This window comes from Loxodonta africana, chromosome 4 (assembly GCF_030014295.1).
Source record: "Loxodonta africana isolate mLoxAfr1 chromosome 4, mLoxAfr1.hap2, whole genome shotgun sequence".
Classification (NCBI taxonomy): Eukaryota; Metazoa; Chordata; class Mammalia; order Proboscidea; family Elephantidae; genus Loxodonta; species Loxodonta africana.
In genome coordinates, this window is record NC_087345.1 from 28,983,265 (window position 1) to 29,007,105 (window position 23,841).

The 23,841-nt window shown below is 43.2% G+C and overlaps 1 protein-coding gene across 2 annotated transcripts in view; it reads right to left on the minus strand.

Moving 5' to 3' along the window:
• Positions 1-1,239: 1,239 nt before the first annotated feature.
• Positions 1,240-23,841, minus strand: part of DRAM1 (DNA damage regulated autophagy modulator 1) — a 53,266-nt gene continuing 30,664 nt past the window's right edge. The window contains exons 4-7 of one of the 2 annotated variants that reach the window (XM_003405294.4): positions 19,316-19,493; positions 13,892-13,950; positions 5,757-5,849; positions 1,240-3,596 (exon numbers count right to left, since the gene is read on the minus strand). In XM_003405294.4, the coding sequence (XP_003405342.1) occupies positions 3,552-3,596; positions 5,757-5,849; positions 13,892-13,950; positions 19,316-19,493 (375 nt within the window). In that variant the 3' untranslated portion in view covers positions 1,240-3,551. The remainder of the gene's footprint in view (positions 3,597-5,756; positions 5,850-13,891; positions 13,951-19,315; positions 19,494-23,841) is intronic. The other variant, XM_023538878.2, reaches the window with a different exon arrangement.

Genomic DNA, 23,841 nt, shown 5'->3' on the forward strand with positions numbered 1-23,841 from the left:
AGGGTGAGAATGGGTACATAACTCAAAGGATGTAATCAATGTCACTGAATTGTATACATAGAAACTGTGGATTGGTGTATGTTTTGCTCTATACATCCTCAACAAGAACAAAATTAATAAAATTAACAAAACACAATGATGATCATCCCTGGAGCCAATTTTTGCTGTGCACGTTTTGACACTTAGTTGCATGCTTCTCTGTTGGCTAAGTATAAAGCAATTATTATACTCACTACTTGCCATAAATAAACGATTTAAAAAAAAAAAAAAGACGACACAGAAGCAAGGCAACCATGTGCCTATGGAGGCAGAGATTGGAGCTGCAAGCCAAGGGATGCCCACAGCTACTAGAAGCTAGGAGAGAAGCACGGAACAGATGCTCCTTCAAAATCTCAGAAGGAATCAACACAACTGACACCCTAATTTTGGCTTTCTAGCCTCCAGAACTGTGAGACAATGAATTTCTATTCTTATAAGCCACTCGGAAACCCTGGTGTGGCATTGTGGTTAAGTGCTATGGCTGCTAACCAAAGGGTCGGCAGTTCGAATCCGTCAGGCGCTCCTCGGAAACTCTATGGGGCAGTTCTACTCTGTCCTATCGGGTCGCTATGATTTGGAATCGACTCGAGGGCACTGGGGTTTTATAAGCCACTCACTTTGTGCTACTTTGTTATGGCAGCGCTAGGAAACTGATGCAACACATGATCCACGCCACCTAATGAAAGACAATGAGTTATAATTCCTGGCCTGTTGCTGCAATTTTAAGAAGTCCTCTCTTTTCGCCAAATAGGTTTGCAGCCTGGGGCTTCTAGAAACAATCTTACTCCCACCAAGGGAACGCCTACCTAAGAGTGATGCTAACAGAAAGGAAAGCAAAGCTGAGGGAAGGAGAGAATAAGTGTGTCCTGGTGGCACTTCTCATATCCAGCCATCTCTACCGCCAACTCTACCCTGGACTTGTCAGATATCTAGTCAGCAGATGCTCTTTTTTCTATCTATAAATCTGATCTGGATTCCTGATGCCCTCAATTATCAGAGTCTGATGCAAATTTCTGATACTCATGCTTGAAAACCTCTACAAAGATACACCAACTGTGCTTACGTGCAAAGCAACATAAAATAAGAAAATACAAGGTTTAAACTCTATAAAGTCCATGGGGAGCTGTGATCATCTCCCAGGTAAATACACTTCATAGGAGTACCCAGCGTGTTTTGTAACTTAACAGAGACACAAATTACTAAAATAAATATTTCATTTTATTTAACTTTTTCAGCCATGAGGCCCAAGGAAATGCAACTTCATGGAAATTAGAAATGATACCAAAACATGAATAAGGCCAGCTTTAGAGGCTGGATGGTATCGGCGGAATGTGGTTGTCTGGAGTGACTTTGGGCCTTCTCAGTTTGGCACGCCAGGTGTACCGTTTTGTCTAGCCCAGGTAACAGTTTCTGTGGTAACTGTCCAGGTTGATGAGTTGTCACAGAATGGTGAAGCCAGACAACTGAAACATTTACAGTATACAAAGCAAAACAGTCAACATTTCTTGGTGATACAGACATTTATCAGTAAAACTCACTAGTAAATCAGAGCAAGTCCCATTATGCAACACTTCATACAATCAGTGAGTATTTATGAAGCACCTACTATGTACCAGGAGGCACCGTGTTAAATGCTGGGGTTACAAAGATTAAGATTAAGGCACATCCTCTGCCCTCAAGGAGCTTTCAGTCTAATTGTGCTGACAGATATGGAAATGAAGAATGGCAGTGCATTGTTAAAAGTGCTGATAACAAAAGTTTGTGCAAAGCAAAACACAACCAGAGATTTGTTCTATCACAGGTTCCACGGAAAGAGTATGTAGCATTCCTCCTCCTCCTTTTCAAGTAATGAACATTTGACACAGCCTTTATTGCTGGTCTTTGGTTCCAGTGTCACAATGGGGACCTGCAGCATTATTGCAAGTTACAATGGACCCAGGAATGGTTATCAGGTTTCCACTGTTGAACACTTAGGGGAGACACAATTTATCACTGCTAAGGAAGCTGACTGTGGCTGGCTGGGTCTCACCCCTTCACTCACTCAAATAATTACTAAGGAGCTACACATAGTTACATCCTTAGCTTCCCTCCAAGGCTGTCCAAATGGGCTGCTCTGCTTGGTACAAGCCCTCACGGTGCAGCCCCATTAGGCCAGACACAGGTTTGTGGTCTGGGAGTCCATGAAGGAGAGTTCCTTCTCTTCAACATTCAAACCCAAGCCTTGATTCAAGCCTTGGATTTCAAGCACCCGTTCTTCCCCCAGAATGACTTGCTTTTCATGTGTTCCCTCATCATTTGAGTGAAAAAGTGGAGACTGTATGTCCTGCTTAAAGCAACGGGCCTGACACACACTCTTTGGTGTGCGGTGCACTTGGCCACGGGCATTAAAAATAGGAGCAAATAAACGGCACCCTGAACCCGGAAGTTTCCTCAGCTCTCTCTCCCTTCTCTTTGTCTCCCTTGGCCCTATGTTCTCTCCGACACATTCGCTGACATAAAATGAAATCAAGACTGAGCTTTAGCATCTTGAGTTACGCCAGTAACAATAAAGGGTGGTTTTAGAAATGGTATTTTTAATGCTTTTCACAGGTCGGGCTTTTGCAGAGCTTTAGTATTGATAAACAAGTCTCATTTCCACAGCCGGGCCTGCCACAAACCTGAGACACGCTGACAGATCTTTGCCTCCTTGCCTACCTGGCAAAGGAGATTTTCCTGTTAGCCAGTCACCGGCCTGTTGTTCCAAGGCTTTTTATGTCTAATCTGCCTTTTGCTGACTTCATCCCACTGGAATTACTCCCCCTGAGGACTGGTAATTAGCAGCAAGGGTCAAGGGTGTGGCCCCATGAGCAGGAAGGCAGAGGGAGAGAGGTTTCAAAATCAAGGTCGTGGGTGTTCACTTAGCATTAATATGCACAGAGGTATTAAGGCTTCTGAATGGGAGCATTTTGCTTAGTCCATCTAAAAATCAGACTACCTTAATTAGTGTCTATTTATTAGCTAAACCTTCATGATTTGAGTACGTGACCATTATAAATTGAACTTTATATAAATGCTCTCATGATATAAAATGATACAGTTCATTCTCCGAAAACAAAATTTACAAATGATACCTTCCCCGATTTTACTTTTAAATGAACGTCCTAAACTTAAAACTCCTCGTTTAGTCTATTTCCATAAATCACACAAAATAAAACCAAATCTGTACAAAAATAAGAGCTCTTCATTTTCAGTAACACCTTTATCTTTTTGATATGAAATTTGTTAATATAAAAAAAGCATCTATTTAGAAAATTATAAAATACTGCTACAGTGTTATAAATTCTCTACATTCTCTAGGAAAACATACCTTTGGAAATAGTACAACTACTGGGAATTCTTTCTTAATGAGTTTCAAGTCCTGGACATGCTACAGACGCACTGGAATCAGGTCAGCTTCAAAACCCTGTCTGTCCTCTGTACCACTTTGGAAACTGTCTCTGACATTGACTGACCGAGATATAATTCTTCTTTCTTCATATGTCATCATTGATTTCTGTGGATATTTTTAAGGTGACACTCTTTAAACAAAAAAGAAAAAAAAAGTTTCAAAGAAGGTAAACAATTCCAGTGCCAACGCTGAAACTCTCCCAACAACTTTGCACCCAAGAGACCATCTGACACCCCCAAAACTATTGCCCTGAGATCATCTTTAAACCTAAATCAAAAATATTCCCTGAAGTTTTCTTAAAACCAAACAATACCTTAGCTTAACTAGTAAAGAATGCCTTGAACATTGTGCTCTTTTAAGATGTATCACCGGACAAACTGACAATAGCAACTCAGAAGATTAGATAAGAAACTTAGGGGGGTGGTGAGTTTGTTAATGGGGGAGGAACAACGTAGAAAAGGAGGGTGAGAATGGTTGCACAACTTGAACAATGGAATCTGTGTCACCAAAGAGTACATGTAGAAACTTGAATTACTGTATTTTTTACTGTGTATAATCTCAACAACAACAAAAAATAATAATTTTTTTTTTTAAAGAGAAAGACCATCTCACTAGGGATGGTTTGTGCTATGCTTGAGTTGGGTTCTAAAGAATTTTCTTGGCTTTCTATATCCTTTAGCTAATAAATCACTTGTTCCAAAATGTAAGGTTTTCTCTATTTCCAGATTTGATAAGGGCCATCTTCTCTCTGCCTTGAGAACATTTTTTTCCAACATTTCTCTTTTTAAATTGTGCTTTAAGTTAAAGTTAGTTTCTCATAGAAAAGTTTATATACACATCGTTATGTGACCCTAGTTGATCTCCCTATAATGTGACAGCACACTCCTCCTTTCTACCTTGGATTTCCCATGTCCATTCAACCAGCTCCTGTCCCCTTCTGCCTGCTCATCTCGCCTCTGGGCAGGAGCTGCCCATTTAGTCTCACTTATCTACTTGAACTAAGGAGCACACTCTTCACAAGTATCATTTTATGTCTTATAGTCCAGTCTAATATTTATCTGAAGAGTTGGTTTTGAGAGTGGTTTTAGTTTTGGGCTAACAGAGAGTCCAGGGCCATGTCTTCTAGAGTCCCTCCAGTCTCAGGCTGGTCTTTTTACTAGAATTTGAGTTCTGCACCCCATTTTTCTCCTGCTCAGTCAGGGACTCTGTTGTGTTCCCTGTCAGGGAGATCATTGGTGGTAGCTGGGCACCAGCTAGTTCATCTGGTCTCAAGCTGATGGAGACTCTGGTTTATGTGGCCCTTTCTGTCTCTTGGGCTAATATTTTCCTTGCATCTTTGGTGTTCTTCATTCTCTTTTGCTCCAGGTGGGTTGGGACAAATTGATGCATCTTAGATGGCCAGTTGCAACCTTTTAAGACACTAGATGCCACTCACCAAAGTGGGATGCAGAATATTTTCTTAATAAACTTCCAACAATACACTTTTATTTTTCAAAAAGATACATGTTGTATTATTTGGATCTAGTGAGTATGACCTTCTCAAAAAGAAAATGACCAGGATATATGACTATAAACACCACAGAGAACGTATGAAAATTTCATTGATTTAGAGAGCTGTTAGAGATACTTCCCTTCAAGAACAAATTAAGTTGCACAATACTTATACTTTTTTTTCAAAAACATGAGAAAAAAGGAAGAACGTGGAGCATACAGCATTTGAGGGCAATGAAACTATTCTCTATGATATTGTAATGGTGGACACATGACATTATGTATTTCTCAAAACCCACAGGATTGTACAACACAAAGACTGAACCCTAATGTAAACTATGGGTTTTGTTGTTGTTGTTAGGTGACGTTGAGTCAGTTCCAACTCATAGTGACCCTATGTACAACAGAACGAAACGCTGCCTGGTCCTGCACCATCCTCACAATCATTGTTATGCTCGAGCCCATTGTTGCAGCCACTGTGTTAATCCATCTTGTTGAGGGTCTTCTTCTTTTTCACAGACCCTTCATTTATTAAAAACACATCACTATTGGCTCATCAACTGTAACAAAGGTACCCTCAGAAATGCAAGGTGTTAATAGGAGAAACTGTGTACAGGCGGGAGGGTGATATATAGGAACTCTGAACTTCCTGCACAATTTTTTTGTAAACCTAAAATTGCTCTAAAAAATATTTTTTAGAAAAAAGAAGACAGGGTTCTTTTTTTTTTTTTAACGCAAGGAATTTTTTACTAATCCTAACTGACAGCGATTTATAACATTCAAATTGATAAATACCTACCTGGAAATCTTGGATGAAGGTTAGGAAGTAGAAAATAAAACCAAAGGCCACTGTCCATTCACAGATTGCACTCACCACGTGATACACATAATCCTAAAAGTAATGATAAATAAACAAATTAGCATATGTACTGAACGAATAATAAAGTCAGACCAGGGGAGAAGCTGTCTACCAAGCAGAAAGACACACCTGAAAATCTGGCAAAGCAACGTAGGTAAATGTTCAGAGCACTGCACAATTTAGACGTTGAATGCAATTATTCAGGACATTCTTTCTGGCTGTAACCCACTCGGGTTTTAAGATAGTCTAACTTCAAAAGGCAGAAAAAGGACTACAAAATAACTGAGACAGGGAAGCAAACTTGGGCTCAACAGAAGAGAGAACCTTCCATACAAGACACGACTTGCTCTAGGACTGCTGGAGCCTCAAAGTTGAAGAAAACGCTTAAAAAGTAACAAATTAGCACTTGTGCTGTTTTTCCAAAGAAGGAGTGAAGGCATCTAGATGAAACTGGCTGTCACCATTCAGCTTAGAAAATATTGCTGTTTAACATTAATAATGAGATATCTACACACTGGAAACCCTGGTGGCATAGTGATTAACAGCCGGGGCTGCTAACCAAGAGGTCGGCAGTTCAAATCCACCAAGCGCTCCTTGGTAACCCTATGGGGCAGTTCTACTCTGTCCTATAAGGTTGCTGTGAGTTGGAATCAACTCAACAGCAATGGGTTTGGTTTGGTATCTACATGTTAACTGTGTCTGTATCTTCTTGGCGGTGGGAAAATGAAAATGGCTTTAAGCAGGGGTTCCAAACTCAGCTGCGTAGTGAGGCCAGACTATGAATAAAAGTGCTAAAAACTTACAGTTTTGAAGAGGGAGAAGATGGGGAGGCCGTGCCTCATTGGCTCACTTTCATTTTCACCAAACACAAAAGTGGCCCTGTGTGGCTTCAACAGAAATAAAAAAGCCTCTGTCTGTGTGTGTGATCTCCTTTTTAAAAAATGCTGGAAACTAATTTGAAAACATTTTAAACATGATAACCCATTGCCATCGAGTCAATTCTGACTCATAGCGACTCTATAGGACAGAGCAGAACTGCCCCAGAGGGTTTCCAAGAAGCGACCGGTGGATTTGAACTGCCAACCTTTAGGTTAGCAGCTAAGCTCTTAACCACTTAAACATGATATAAACTATAAATGCCCATTCGTAATCTGACTTCAACCCACATGCCGAGTGAGGCCTCTGGCCTGTTAGTTTGCCACCTCCGATCTCAAATGAGGACTTAATTTCTTTTCTTTACTACACTTTGTTCTGTTATAGATTATTAGTGCGAAGAAACAAATGTGCTGGACCGCAGGTCAGTCCTCTGGTGACAGTTGTTTCATTTGATCCATTTTCATCCAGAGATTGCACTGAGCCACATCAACTCTCACAGACGTCACTCCTTGTTCTATTCATGGATGTCCTCACCCATCCACAGTTCTCATCCCAGGCCACAACGAGGAGAAACTGGCCAGAGGGCTCTTCGTGACAGTGACAACACCCGGGGATCAATCCCATATCAACCCAGGACAGCAAAGAGCTTATAAAAATAGAGACAGAAATTTGGGGCAAATTTCTTCAACATATTAAATGAAAAAGCTCTGAACTAGCAGGAGTCAAAGACTTTACTTTTGGTCCTAACCCTTCCACTACATGCACGTGAATGCGGTTTAAGCTCTAAATCTTGTTACATACGAGACAATGGCCTGATGCTTCTTGCCCTCCCTACCAGGTAAGCCAATACATAGAATGTGCTGTAGAAGTTCTAGGACACTGTTGGTGGTGGCAATTGTTGCTGTTTGCCATCGAGTCAATTCCGACTCATGGCAATCCCACGTGTGCAGAGTAGAACTGTGCTCTACACGTTTTTGAAGACTGTGACCTTTCAGATGCTGATCGCAGGCCTCTTTCATGGTGCCTGAATGAGTTTGAACCGCCAACCTTTCAGCTAGTAGTCAAGAGCTTAATAATTTACACCACCCATGGACTCCTTGGAAACCCTGGTGGCCTAGTGGTTAAGTGCTATGGCTGCCAACCAAAGGGTCAGCAGTTCGAATTCGCCAGGTGTTCCTTGGAAACTCTATGGAGCAGTTCTACTCTGTTCTATAGGGTCGCTATGGGTCGGAATCAACTTGACGGCACGGGGTTTGGTTTGATTTTATGGACTCCTTTTTAATGATTATTTTATTCAATAAATTAATGTAAAAGGCTTTCTTTGCATTCATTGATATCTAGAACAAAAGACAGTACAAGACTGGCACGGTGAGTTATGGAATGAATAGAAAACCTGGTTCTTTTCACACTTTTAAAATGGAAAATTGAGTGAAAAGAATTTTTAACTGCCTGGATACTCTTTGATGTACTCTTCCCAGCAGCTGATTTGTGCTTGATTTGTGGTGGAAGGTCTCCCCCTGGTGGCTATACAGTGAAATACACCTCGGGCTGCTCTGCTGTCAGATTTTGGAACTGAACACCCTTCAAAAAAAAAGCCAGGCTAATTCCCGACACCTCAGAGACTTGCCTTTTGTCTCATTCTAACCTACTGGATGATTTGGCTATTTTAAAGTTACATTCGATGGAAGCACTTTTTTGAACTCTCTTCTGGATCATTCTCACCATCATCTTCTGTCTCTCGTTCTCTAGTGGTTTCCATGGCCTGCTGAAACCCTCTATCTGGGGAAAAATCCTTCCCCTGGTCCCGATGTGGGAACCCTGGTGGCGTAGTGGTTACGCGTTCAGCTGCTAACCAAAGGTTGGCAGTTCAAATCCACCAGGTGCTCCTTAGAAACCCTATGGGGCAGTTCTACTCTGTCCTACAGGGTCACTGAATCAGAATTGACTCAACGGCAATGGGTTTGGTTTTTTTTTGGATGGTTTGGTCCCATTGTCCCCTCTAGCCACCATCTTATTTCTCCTGCTCCTCTCACCTCCAATCCAGAATAGAACTCAGTAAACATTTGATTGATTGATGAATGAACCATTTTCTCCCACCATTTTAACTTCCTGCAAAAGGTTTCGAACCCCAACACTACTGAAACTGCTTTTTTGAAAAACATCGGTGACTCCCTCATTGCCAGATGCTGAGACCTCATTCTTAAAGACTGTTCAGCTACACATGCTGTGGTTAATCATTTCCTTTTCCCTTAAAATGCTCTTCCCTTAGCCCCTGGGATAATCAATATCTTCTCTCATTCCTTAGTAAGAATGAATTGCTATTGCTTCTGTATTTCCATAGTACGATGTTCCTACTCGAGTACAGAATTTCTTTTATTCTTCACAGTATTACATTTTGCAGTCAACAACTGGCTCCCTGTCCCACTGAACTATAAGCCTCCTGAGGGCAGGGACCCTACGTGCCATGGCCACTCTTCCCTCCCACCTGCCCCCAGCAGAGTCCTGCTCAAGGTAGAGACTCAGTCAATGAGGTCGACTACACAGTCCACCTCTGGTTCTTTTCTTCACTTAGTGATTTCTCCCCTTTATTTCTCCTTTGCTAGAGGCATTTCTTCACCTGCCCCCTTGGAAACACATCTCCTGCTGTTCTCTTGCTAACTCTGTCCTCTCCTGGGGCATCAGTCATATCTCTTTATGGTACCTGATGAACCAGCACTGTAGGTATCTAACTGTATGAGTCAATCGCAGTTCCATTCAGTCCCCTGTGCTCTGATGTTAGGTCTGGTAAACATGAGTTGTTCTGCTCTATCCTCTGATGGTACTCAGTCTCACCAGGAATCATGGTCCTACATTCCTAGCCAGATATTCCTTCTTGATGCCCCACCAGAGCCTCAGAAGCAGTGATTCTAATACCAAACTCATCCACTCCCCCTATGAAATCACCTATCCCTAGTAGGGTAGGGGACTTATCTCTCTGTTTCTAACAACTTACTGTTTGGTTCTCCCAAAACAGGAATTTGGAAGTCCCCTTGGGTTCATCACACCCCTTCATTCTGAAGTGAGTTGCTTCCCAGCACCCATCAAAAATTTCCCCCTAGGTTTGGAGACCATGGTTTCAGGGGGTATCTAGGTCAACTGGCATAACAAAATGTATTAAACGCTAGCAAGCGGCTATCTAAGATGCTTCAATTGGTCTCAACCCACCTGGAGCAAACGAGAATGAAGAACACCAAAGACATAAGGTAACTGTGAGCCCAAGAGACAGAAAGGGCCACATAAATCAGAGACTCCATCAGCCTGAGACCGGAAGAACTAGATGGTACCCGGCTACCACCAATCACTGCCCTGACAGGGAAAACAAAAGAGAATACCCGGCAGAAGAACAGTGGGATGCAGATCTCAAATTCTCGTAAAAAGACCAGGCTTAATGGTCTGACTGAGACTAGAGGTACCCTGGAGGTCATGGTCCGCAGACCTTTTGTTAGCCTAATATTACAACCGTTTCTGAAGCCAACTCTCCAGACAGGGGTTGGACTGGACTATTAGATCATACTGGTGAGGAGTCAGCTTCTTGGCTCAAGCAGACACGAGACTACGTGGGTAACTCCTGTCTGGAGGTGAGATGAGAAGGAAGAGGGGGACAGGTGCTGGTTGAATGGACACGGGGAACACAGGGTGAAGAGGAGGAATGTGCTACCTCATTAGAGGTAGAGCAGCCAGGAGTACACAGCAAGGTGTGCGTAACTTTGTATGAGACTGACTTGATTTGTCAGCTTTCACTTAGAGCACAATAAATAAATAATTTTCCCCCTATGACTTCCAACCTAGGCAAATATTTGTTTGAAATCTGAATTGGTAAAACAGCCTTCTCCTTGCCCTCCTAACTCCCGGCTTTCTCCTCTTCAATCTATCCCAAAAGTGTTGCTGCGACTACTACCTCTCCAGTAACACACTTCACTTTCCTGTTCAAAAGCCCTCGAGCTCGCTCTCATCATCTAAATCAGGTAGGAGACCTGTCTGTCTCTTAAAGCCCTGCAGAAACTACTCCTTGGCAAATTCATCCCTGATCATGTTTATTTCTCATCCTTCCCTAAAATGAACTATCCATTATACTCGAGCTGGCCTTGTCCCCTCTCCTTACCATTCTGTGCTTCCTTTGGCACAATGGATCATTTTTGTGTGGCCTTTCTAGCCATGGCCTTGTAACTCCCACCCAGGTGACTGGGTGGGACTGTGTAGATAGCGTAATTATGGCCCACCAAGGGGACTGGTCAGTTTTGCCATGCTGCTGGGCTTGAAATGAGCCACCCAACTGGTGAGAGAGAGAAGATCCCACCACCACCAAGGAAGAACATCCAGGAGTGGAGACCATATCCTTTGGACCGGGATCTCTGCAAAGAGCAGCTCCTAGAACCAGGAGATGGAGGGGGGGTGCGGGGAGAGCTCTCGAGAATTGGTGGCAGGAGAAAGGCCAGCAGGAGAGATGGGCCCAAGAATCAAGAAAGCTGAGTGAATGCTTGGGGCACCTTTGGTTACTTATTGGCAGGGGCTAAAAGAGCTTTGTAACACTTACCTGAGCAAGGCAGAGGCCTGGGTCGAAAAGAGTCTGTCCTGATGGAAAAACTGTGTCCTGACTGTTCCTGAGCCTGAACTGTGAACTGTTACCTCCCTAATAAACTTTATAACCGTGAGTTATGGTCTATGAGTTCTGTGTGGTCATTGCAGTGAAACTATCCAACCCAGCAGAGAATTAGAGAGTGCTGTGGGAGGGATGGAAACCCTGGTGGCGTAGTGGTTAAGTGCCACGGCTGCTAACCAAAAGGTCGGCAGTTCGAATCCGCCAGGGTCTCCTTGGAAACTCTATGGGGCAGTTTTACTCTGTCCTACTGGGTTGCTATGAGTCGGAATCGACTCAACGGCAGTGGGTTTGGTTTTTGTTTTGAGTGGGAGGGATGGCTGGTGTCAGAATTGGTCAAGAGGGCGGAGAGAGGAAGCATGCCTGGCCTCTACCTCCTAGGAATCAGCCTTGGGCTGTTGATCTTGATTCCCTTTCCCCCTTGTGAAGAGAGAGTAAGACAGGGCTAGAGCCATAGAGTATTTTTCTTAGCCTCAAGACAGCCCCTTGCCCAGCCAATTTCCTAGAGTTCTTTCTTTCCCTCCTCAGAACCTCCTTAAAGACAAACAGCCACGGGCTAGCTCTTCATCAGGCATTCCAGATGACCTTTAGCTCACTGCTTCATGCGCGGTAAACTCTCCGCTGCTGGGTAGAGAAATGAAATGCTAATGACCAAAAATTACTAAGTTCCTCCTGCACAGGGACTCAAACCTGGGTCTCAGAAAATGCTTTTTCATTTCATTCTAAAATGCTCTGAGCCTGTGCGCGTGCCGTTTTGTATTCTGAAACTGATCCTGCCTATATAAACCAGCCTCAACAAGCTGCCTGAGAATCTTGGATGGTGCGCAGCTGTCTGACTCCTTGCTTGCTGTTGTTGTTAGGTTAGTCGAGTCGACTCCAAGTCATAGCAACCCTACGTACAACAGAATGAAACACTGCCCGGTCCTGCACTATCCTCACAACCACTACACTTGAGCCCACTGTTGCAGCCACTGTGTCACTACATTTTGTCGAGGGTCTTCCTCTTTTTACTTTGACCCTATACGTTATCAAGCATGATGTTCTTCTCCAGGGACTGATACCTTCTGATAACATGTCCAAAGTATGTAAGACGCAGTCTCGCCATTCTTGCTTCTAAGGAGCATTCTGGTTGTACTTCTTCCAAGACAAATTTGTTCATTCCTCTGGCTCTCCATGGTATATGCAATATTCCTTGCCAATACCACAACTGAAAGGCATCAGTTCCTCTTCAGCCTTCCTTATTCACTGTCCAGCTTTCGCATGCATATGAGGTGACTGAATATACCACGGTTTGAGTCAGGTACACCTCCTTGCTTGGTCAATCAATAAAGCTGCCTTTCGTTCTCCCCAGCTGGGTCCCTGTGTTTTTGGCCCTGATGGAGTTACGCCTAGCAGAACCCAGAGTTCCGGGCAACAAGAGGAGGTCAGACTCTGCCCCCATGCCTCTTTTTTTTTTTTTTTTTTAACAGCCTCCATACACCTTCATTCACATTGTTTCCCTACCCTTAAATGTTCAACCTCTTTACTAAGCATAGACGGTTGAAGCGTCAAAGAAGAGAATTAGCAATTCAAGAATTTGAAATATAATCCCCAGAACCATAACTACCCTGATAGCTAATTATTACATATTGTTGTTGTCATGGTTGTTGGTTTCGCCATCAAGTCGATTCCACCTCATGGTGACTGTATGTGTGCAGAGTAGAACTGCTCCATGGGTATTCAAGGCTGTGGCCTTTCAGAAGCAGACCACCAGGCCTTTTCTTCTAAGGTGCCTCCAGGTGGTTTTGAACCGTCCAGCTAGTAGTCAAGTGCTTAACCATTTACACCATCTAAGGACTCCAATTACTACATACACATTGCCAAATAATTGGATGGTAAGTTTTTTTTGTTTTTTTTTTTTGACTATAACCAGTTGCCATTAGGTCAACTTTGACTCAGGGTGACCCCATGTGCATAAGAGTAGAGCTATGCTCTATAGGGCTTTCAATGGCTCATTTTTTGGAAATAGAATCACCAGGCCTTTCTTTCGAGGCACCTCTGGGTTGACACGAACCTCCAACCCTTCAGTTAGCAGCCAAGCACGTTGAATGTTGCCACCACATACAGGACAGTGGTGGTTCAGTGGTAGAACACAGAAGACCCAGGTTCGATTCCAGCCAGTGCACCTCATGCATAGCCACCATCTGTCCGTGGTAGACTGTGTGTTGCTACGGTGCGAAACAGGTTTAAGTGGAGCTTCCAGACTAAGAGAAACCAGGTAGAAAGGCATGGCCATCTACTTCCAAAAATCTGCCAACGAAGACTCTACGGATCACAATGTTCCTATCCACAATTGATGGGGATGGCACAGGACTGGGAAGCATTTTTTCCACTGTCCATGGGTTCACCATGAGTCAGGGGCCAACTCGATGGCACCAAACAACAAGAAGTTGATATATAACATATTTACTGCATATTTTGCAATGTGCCTGAAGAAATGGCAGTGCCCTTTTCTAGGCTTCACCCAGTCACAGTCTCAAATAACCAGGTTTGAAGATCATACTGAAAGCGATTTAAATTTTACCTTTTCTTTTGGATTCCACTCCAGTTTGGTTATAGAAATTAGTGACGCACAGGCAATCACTTAAAGAAAAAAAAAAACTGTTAAGAAAAATACTGAAGAAAATAGGTCCTTTAATGTTGAGACCAGGTTATCCTTCTAATAATATAATCACTACACCGTGTTAAAATATGTTAATATTGACATTTCTGCAGTCAAACCAGCTATATTAGCTTCCTAGAAGCTCTAATCTTAAGTTCGGTTATGACAGCAGTTAAATTACAACACAGAAATACAGTCATTCCTTAGCAATCCTCTTTTTCAATTAGGTATAGAGCAAAATTTTAACCTGAGTTGACGTTTTTGCTCTACTGTACATCTTTCTATGACAAAATCAACTGGACATAAATGGGTTTTTTTGGTTTTTTTTTTTGGTGCATCTGTCTGGACGTTTCCAGTTCAGCTAGCTGTTTAAATTAGGTCGAAATAGGTGACAAAGAAGCCCTAGATGCATTATTTTTGCTTGCTTCTGAATGAAAATACTTTCTCCCTAAAATACTATTTCCAAGATAGCAGCTTTAAAGAAAATTTAGCATTATCAAGTACCAATTCTCATATACAAAAACAAAAAACCCCAGTTGCCATCAAGTCAATTCCAACTCATAATGACCCCATGTGGTGCAAACAGTTAACACGCTGTTAACTAAAAGGTTGGAGGTTTGAGCCTGCCCAGTGGTGCCTCAGAAGAAAGGCCTGATGATCTACTTCTGAAAAAACAAGCCACCAAAAGTTCTACTCTGACACACATGGGTAGCCATGCAAAAACAAGCCACAGGAATTCCAAGGGTTATCTCTGAAACACAGGTTTTTGTTGGGTAAGTGGGGTCTTTCCTACCCTACCTAAAGGGCTTATAAATCCAAAAGATATCCCCTACATCAGACCTGGAGATGAATGACAAGCCTCAGTCCAAGCCAACCTTATAATTCTAGGAAATGAGGCTACATCCTTCCACGGGCAATACTGTCTGCACAAGGGTGGTGACAACCATTTTGATTGAACTAGGGAAGCAAAAGAGAAAGGTAGAGGCAAAAGGGATGTTCTAAAAAGGCTTTACGAAAAATGAATGTAAAGTCTGGAGTGAATGCAGCCTCCTCTAAATGCTGAGTCAACACCTCCTCTCCCATCTCTGCCTCCCCCTCCCCCTCCCCATCCCCGTGCATTTTGCAATACCAAACACTTCTAGGTTCCTCAAACTAAAACGAAGTAGAAAGCAGAGAAGACTCTAAGGCCATTTCATTACCCTACCTTTGTTTCTAATAGTTTAAAAGTCTTTTAATTCTTTCATTAACTTGTTCTTTAGTTCCACCTGGAGTAGTGGCAGGGTGGGGAGAACCTAGGGAATCAGACTTGGTCTCAGCAATCAGATCACTGCCTCTTCAGAAGAAGGCCAGGGGAACACGCAGTGTTAGAAGAAAAGGGTGTGTGATGGTCCAGAGGGAAAATCATAAATTCAGAACAGGACTGGGGTTGGGGTGTCCAGGTAGGCTGTGAATGGCAGAGTTTGAGGACCTCTCAAGAAATGCTCCACCCCACAGAATTATTGTGCAAGCCACACGTGTAATTTTAAATTTTCTGGTAGCCACGTATTTAAAAAGAACCAGGTGAAATGAATTTTTATATTTTATTTAACCCAATGTCAAATTTATTATTTCAAAATAATGTAAAAAATTATTGACATATTTTACATTCCTCTTTTTTTATTATCAAGTCTTTGAAATGTGTTGTGCATTTTACACTTACAGCCCATCTCAATTGGGACTGACGGCATTTTAAGCGCACAATAGCCACAGGTGGCTGCTGTCGTAGTTGCCACCGAGTCAGTTCTTACTCTTGGCCACCCCATGTGTGCAGAGTAGAACTGCTCCACTGGGTTTTCCAGGCCGTGACTTTCGGAAGCAGATTGTCTTCCAAGGCACCTCCGGGTGGGTTAAACGGCCAACCTTTTGACTACTAGTCGAGCGCTTAACCATTTGCACCACTGTTGTTGTGTGCCATCGAGTTGATTCTGACTCATGGCAACTCTATGGGACAGAGAAGAACTGTCCCATAAGGTTTCCTAGGCTGTAATCTTCACAGGAGCGGATTGGCAGGTCTTTTCTCCCGCGGAGTGGCTCGTGGGTTTGAACTGCCACCCTTCTGGTTAGCAGCTGAGCGCTTAACTATTGCACCACCAGGGCCCCTTGGCTACCGTATTAGAGATACAGCTCAGCTCTAAAAAGACAAGGTGGAGAATGACTGACTATCAAGGGAGGGGAATGAGTATAAATGCAGGAAACAGCCTCGCCTATGGAAGTGTTACAGACTGAACCGTGTCCCCCAAAAGTATATGTTTAAGCCTAACCCCTGTACCTATGAATGCGACCCTATTTGAAAATAGGAGTTTTCTTTCGTTATGTTAATGAGGTCATCCAGGAGCAGGGTGGGTCCTAAACCTAATCCTTTCCCAATGGTGTTTTATAAAGGAGAGTACAAACACAGAAAGACACACACATACACACACAGCGGGAGATGCCCTGTGAAGACTGAGACGGATGAATCTATAAACCCAGGAAAAAAAAAAAAAAAATTTTTTTTTTTTTTTTACTGGAAGCTGAAAGAGACAAAGAAGGAACTTCTCCTTATGCAAGGGTTCCAAAACTGAGGTGCCTGCCATACCTAGAGTGGCTGGCTCAGGTATAGGCCCCAGGTGTAGGCCTGACCCCATTTTGTGACTTCTGCTTCTCCATTCCCGAGACTGTAACCTTGACTTCTTCATATGAATATGGTCCTGGGCCTCTGGCTAAGTGGAACCAGCCAACTGACTTCTTCCCATTCATATGCACATGACCTTGGGCCTGTGGCTGGGTGGATCCAGCAGACCTTGGCCCCCTATCAATCATCCTGTGACCCCCCCCTTGTGAGCACATACCTCCACAATTATGTGAGTGTGCCCAATCCCCTTAACCCACATATACGCTGTTAACCAATGCAAACCAAAGCCCCGCTTCAAGATATCCCGTCTTCCACTTTCCTAATTGCTCGCCTACCAATCAGAATATTGTAAGCTAAGTTCCTAATTTAGCCATGTAACTAAACCCATGTGACTATAGCTTTTCGGAGTGCTGGTTTTCACTTTGTGAGATCCAACATGTCCCCGGCTCGAGGTGTCTTTGCTCTCAAAAAGTCTCTTTACTGTCATTTTAAACAGAGTACACGGTGTCACTGAGCTGACACCCTGAATTCGGACTTCTAGCCTCCAAAATTGTGAGAAAATAAAATTCTGTTCTTTACAACCAGCTATTAGTGGTATTTCTGTTACGACAGCCTTAGCAAACTAAGACGGAGGAAGCGTGCAAATGAAGGTGAAGAGCTAGGCAGCCCCAGATCCCGTGTCTCATGCACGGGAACCTGTCAGTGACTTTGGGAGGCTTCAGAAAGCCCTAGAAACTGGGCTTAGCAGGAAAGGCTTAGAAGCTCAATTCTCACAACTCTTGTGGCTCAGTTCCCTCAGTAGTAAAATGAGGCCATTTCACAGAAATGTTATGTATAGTAAGGAGAATCAAGGGAATTTTAACATACGCTTTAAATTCTTTGTAAGGAAATAGAAACTGCATGCTTATGGGGAATCCCTGGTGGTGCAGTGGTTAAGTGCTATGGCTGCTAACCAAAAAGTCGTAAGTTCGAATCCACCAGGTGCTCCTTGGAAACCCTGTGGAGCAGTTCTACTCTGCCCTATAGGGTGGCTAGGGGATCAGAATCAACTCAATAAATAGCAAGCCTTTTTTTTTTTTTTTTTTTTTTTGGTTTAAGACAAAAGACTTTTTCACAGGACCGAATTCATTCAAGTCAATTCGACACAGGGACACAAGTCATTTCTGTTTGGGAACGCTGCCCCTGCTGGAAACAGGAACTATTAGCATGTGAAACTCTGAGAGGTCTGAAATGCTTATTCTGAGAAAACTCTCTGATTTTAATATTTAGAGATCTGGCTCCAAAGTTGAAAGCAAGGGTTTCCTACACCAAGAAACTTTATTTTTAACACTTCTACTGTAAATTTGACAATTGACAGAAGCTAAAAGTTTTCAAGAGGTGAATTCGGAGAGAAACCATGTCCTAAACAGCACAAGGAAACTGAGAAAGAACTATCTTAGGAACATGGGTATATACTTGGTTGTTGTATTTCTCAATACTAGGATTTGGTTCCTCTGTGCCTGGAAATTGTGTAATGAAAATTTCCCTGCCCTAAGATGAGAAAATACCCCCAAGCCATACTTAAGACTTCGCACTTTGAGTAGTTTCTATTTTAAAGAGAAACACAAAGCTTAAGACTCAGAGAAGCACAGGATACGCTTTCTCTCAGTTTTGCCGGTTTTGAAATAACCCAATCCGGACTAACAAAACTGCCTCTGATCAAATCGTTTCCATTTTCCCATAGTCTGACACTAGTCACTGTTTCTTTGCTTTTTAAAGACTTTGCAACTTTTCCTGATATGACTATAGACAGTATTTTGAAAGATGGGAAACTTTCCACCCCTTAAAGACCACAGGTTTTTTTATATTGTTAAATATCTGCTGAGAGAGAGGAAAGAAAGGCCTTCCATTTTGTCTAAATCAGAATACACAAGCATGATAAATGTTTCTCTTCTCTTCATATTGTTGAATTAAAACGTAAAATGAAATCAGTGATTATAAAAAACCCAATGCTATCAAGTCAGTTCCGACTCATGGTGACCCCATGAGTTACAGGGTGGAACTGCTCCATAGGGCTTCCTCAGCTGCAATCTTGACAGAAGCAGATCACCAGGCCATTCTTCTGAGAAGCTGCGGGATGGGTTCAAACCACCAACCTTTAGGTTAGCAGCCAATCACAAATTGCTTGCACCACCCAGGTTCTTGATTGTAAAAAGAAAAGCCTAAACGTATCTTAAATGACTTAGTAATAATGACATAGAGCTCATTAAAGTCTCTTAGTATGGATGCATAAATTAAACTTTCTCTTTATTACCCAAGTACAGGGAGAGGGGAGAACCTGGCCTCTTGAGAGTTCATAGAGCTATTACTTTAAGTACAATATCAATATTTGGTGTCTTTAGCAAGTACTACAGAGAAAACTAAATATTTTCAAATGACTCATGAAACCGACCCTATATGAAGGAAAGTCAACAGAGACTGAAGTGTTCCTACATTTTTTCCACCCTCCTTTCAAGGCCATTCTCTCCCCCAAACATTCTTTTGATCTAACCAGACAATGTTGAGATATTTTCTTAATCATTTACACTTTTCTCCCAATTGTTCTTCTGAAGCATGTGGAAACTTGCTTGTTAACCTTTGCTTTTTTCATGCTTTTTTTTGCGGGGGGGCGGTGGTGGTCAAATTTGCAAGGACGTAGACAAATATGAAAAGGATACTGGGGACGACAGCTGCACAGGAAACGGCAGAAATGGCCATGCGTACGTGACACGTCGTGAGGCTGTTCCACTGGGGACATGATTTGTAAGAGATGATGGACTGCAGCAGCGTGTACACAACACCGCAGACAAAGGCCAAAAGGGCACCCCCATCGTGGACTACCGGGACAGCTAGCTCCTGCAGAGAAACCACAAATACGAAGTTACTCTTAATGGTTCTGTCCGCATCAACACCTAAGCCCTCACTCTGTGCCTTTCAAAACCATCAGGCGTCAGAGATGCATCACTTCTTGGAAAATGGAGCTGCTTAGATTGGAGGTTCAAGTCTACCCAGAGGCCCTCAGAAGAAAGGCCTGGCGATCTACTTCTGAAAGATCACAGCCATTGAAAACGCTATGGAGTACAGTTATACTTAAGTCTATCAGAGTCTACTAAATGGCAACCGCAGAAAGAGACAGGAGACTACAAAGAGAAAAACCTTCCATACGAGGAAACCCTGGTGGTATACTGGTTAAGTGCTACGGTTGCTAATTTAAGAGGTCAGCAGTTCAAATCTGCCAGGCACTCCCTGGAAGCTCTATGGGGCAGTTCTACTCTGTCCTATAGGGTCGCTATGAGTCAAAATCGACTCGACGGCAGTGAGTGGTGTGTGCTACGTGGAAATAAAGGCCAAGAATGTGGTTGTTGTACAACACGCCTGGGCATGTGGGACAAGGAAAGAATGAAGTCTACCTCAGGGGTGGAAGAGTTGGCTTTAAGGTCTGGCCCAACCTGGATAAAAATCCCAACTCCACCACTAGGCTCTGTCATCTTAACCTAAAACCTCAACTTCTCTATCTGTAAAATGGGGATAATAATTCCTGCCTTGCTGGGTGCAGCCTTGCTGTGAAGATTATACGATAAATTCCATATAAAAGTACAGATGGGGCCAAGGGTGGCTTGGGGTCTTTAGGACCCCTGCTTCCCAGTGGTCTCCATTAATCCTTCCCGAGCTACCCCAAGCGAGCACACAAATCTAAGTGAAAACACTGCTCTTGAGACACAAAGGCAACTTCAGAACAAGCACCCAGCCCCCCACCACCCTCTCACCACCATTTCAACCAGACGGCAGCCCCTGTGCCCAGTCTATGCAGGAAGTCTGATGTTGACCCTGGCCGTGCTCAGGACTGACCCACCAAGGAACCTCATCGTAGTAGGCTCCCTTCCAATGTGCACCTACCTTCTGGCACAACAACAACATTTAGTTAAGAGCTACAGCTGCTCGAATCCACCAGCTGCTCCTTGGAAACCCAATAGGGCAGTTCTACGCTGCTCTACGGGGTCGCCATGAGTTGGAATTGACTCGATGACACACAACAACTGAATTTTGGTTTCAACTTGAAAATGCAAGTCTGTAAAAGAGTAAGTTAACATATTGCCTGTTTTTGGCCACAGGACCCCAGTTGGCCCCAAGGTATTGTCCACACCCTCATTCCTCAGACTATTTCTGATCCGAGGCCACCCATGCTTCTCCAACCACCAGAATGTTTTCCATCCAGGCTGTTCAATCTCAAACTGGAGCATGAAGAAATTGATATTCTTTATTCTCCATATAGGAAAGGGAGAGCAAAACAAAACCTTTAAAATTATTTTCTAAGAAAATTTCCTGGTTCAAATTCAGGAAAGGAAGAAGAAATCCATTACTTGATTTGAGTTATACTCAAATATGGCTGCATTAACATTCTATTGGAAATCCTGGTGGCATACTGGTTAAGAGCTATGGCTGCTAACCAAAGGGTCAGCAGTTCAAATCCACCAGGTGCTCCTTGGAAACTCTATGGGGCAGTTCTACCCTGTCCTATAGCACCGCCATGAGTTGGAGTCGACTAGATGGCAGCGGGTTTGGTTTTGGTTTTAACATTCTATGGGGATTTTTATCCAGGTTGGCCAGATTCCAAAGCCCACCATCCCCAACTTTCCCACCTGTAAGGTAGACTTCATTCTTTCCTCATCCCACCTACCCAGGTCTGCTGTGCAAGAGCCACATTCCTGGCATTTATTTCAGTGTATAAATAGGTATATAAACGTCTTATCAATTACCTACTGTTTAGGTGTAAATCCTGTCTGAAGCGCAGGAGCATAGATTTAGGGAGATCATAGATGAGACATAAAATACATTCTATCCCCTTGAAAATGTGTGCACACCTCAAAGTACTTAAAGAATTAAGGAAAATAAATCCCTTTCCTTCCTTGAAGGTGAGCATGCTGGGCAAAGGCAATTCAACAAAAGGCAAGTCGTCTACTAATGAGTCGTCTTGAAGAAAAATCTTCCAAGATTCCTCGTGCTTTCCACTCTCCATTTTCTTTTCAAGCTAAGTAAATCTACACCCTGGATTTATGTACCTTCTTTCCTCCCACTCCCCTGTCTGGGAATTTGCTTCCTCAACCCCGGCCAATTCAGCATATCCTTTAGGATCTTAATCTGCGAACTTCATGCCCCCACTCCCCCATTAACCCTGACATTATCAGATCCAAAGGCCCTTCATTCAGCAGGGGTTGTATTTGTGATAGGTCTTTTTCACCAGCATTGTGTACTCTCATCAAAGAAGTCCTTTAGAAGGGAAACAATTCTGATCAGACATAAATTTTGGACGGGTGATAAAGTACGAAACTTTGCACCCTTTTCGGACCCCATATTAGAAACTCTCCTGTTAATTTAAAAGACAGTAAAGATTGTGAGGATGGTGCAGGACTGGGCAGTGTTTCCTTCAGTTGTATACAGGGTTGCTATGTGTTGGAACCGACTCCACGCCATGGCACCTAACAACAACAACAAAGATAGAAAAAACTAGAATGTTGGGAGGGTCAAACCTTGGAAAACTTGCCTTTTCTGCCAAGGAAACTTTTTGAGGGGAAATAAAGCACTGACACATTTCTGAAGATACACCGGAAGGCAGCCACCACACCCAGCAGTTCAGGGAAGAGAATTAACTGTGAACTCGTGATAAATGTCACGCACTGCCGCTCAAGGAAAGCCACCAGAGAGCGTCAACGCTCCTTTGCTCTCATGTCTCTTAACCCTTCTTGCGTCAACAGCTCGAGTTGGTTTGCTCAAGGCATGCTGAAAATGAATTACAGGACTTTGAACAAGATCTATTTATGGGAACAATGACAAGGCAAACACTTTGCTCCCAGACAAGTTAAAGATTATAGTTCTCGTTTTCGTAAACTATTTAGTCATTTCACAGATGCCTTGAAAATAACCAAAAGTTTAACTTTCTAACCATCAGTTTTCCTCCTAACGTTACAGCCTAGCCTTTAGGGTTTAACATGTGGCATCTGCCTGTCTTCTGATGTTGAGTTATTCAGAGAATGAAGTGATACAGTATGATAAAGGGCATACTAGTCCCTACCAGATAACTCAGCTCTACACTGTTGGAGACAAATTGTTTCATTCTAGATCTCCCAGTTTGTTTTTGTTTCCCCCCCGCCCCACATTGTGCTTTCCGGCTCTAGAACTATGAGTTGTGGCCATGCTGTTTTTCTCAAAGAGATTTCCTCATCCCACAGGCTCTGGACACACGAGACACAGTGTCCCAATTCGAAACCCAACTCTGGCGGGCATTACTCATATGATCTTGGTTGAGCAAGTTACTAACCTCTCTGGGCCTCTATTTCTTCATGCATAAATGGATCGACAATAGCTGTCACAGGGTTGTCATTAGAATAATACGGGTCAAAGAATGGAACACTTTCATAAACATGTCTGACACAGAACATTTCCAATAAGTGTTATGAAAAACAAAATGCATCCTATCACAAAATAGGAGCAAATGTCACAAGGAACCTCTAAACTAAAAAAGCCAAGCCCGCTGCTGTCAATTCCAACTCCTAGCGACTCTACAGTACAGAGCAGAACTGCCCCATAGGCTTTCCAAGGCTGTAATCTTTACAGAAGCAGACTGCCACATCTTTCTCTCCTGGAGCCGCTGGTGGGTTCGAACTGCCGACCTTTTGGTTAGCAGTTGAGTGCTTAACCACTGTGCCACCAGGGCTCCTCTAAAGAGCTTCTATCATGTGACAAATGTCACCAGCCACCATGCCCTGCAGCACTCTGTGTTTACCTCTTATTTCCTCATAATGAGACAACGGGGGTGGGAAAGTAAAATGGAGCCAGGGGCAAACTGGTTCTGGAGGTGCCTTCCATGAATTCCTCTACACTTGCCTCAGGGCAGCAACAAATGTGGCTCTCACCTTGATAGTCTCCCAAAAGAAACACTAATAATCATAAGATTTACAGTGTCTGAAAACTAAAACCGGTTGGCCCTGAGACCTAAGAGAACATCCCTGACCTGTGGGTAGTTCAGAGCCCCAGCACAGTTAATCTGCTCAGCTTCTAACCGAAGGATTGGAGGTTCCAGTCTACCCAGAGGTGCCTCGGAAGAAATGCCTGGCAATCTACTTCTGAAAAATCACCTACTGAGAACCCTACGGAGCACAGTTCCACTCTGACACACATGGGTCACCATGAGTCGCAATCGACTCCA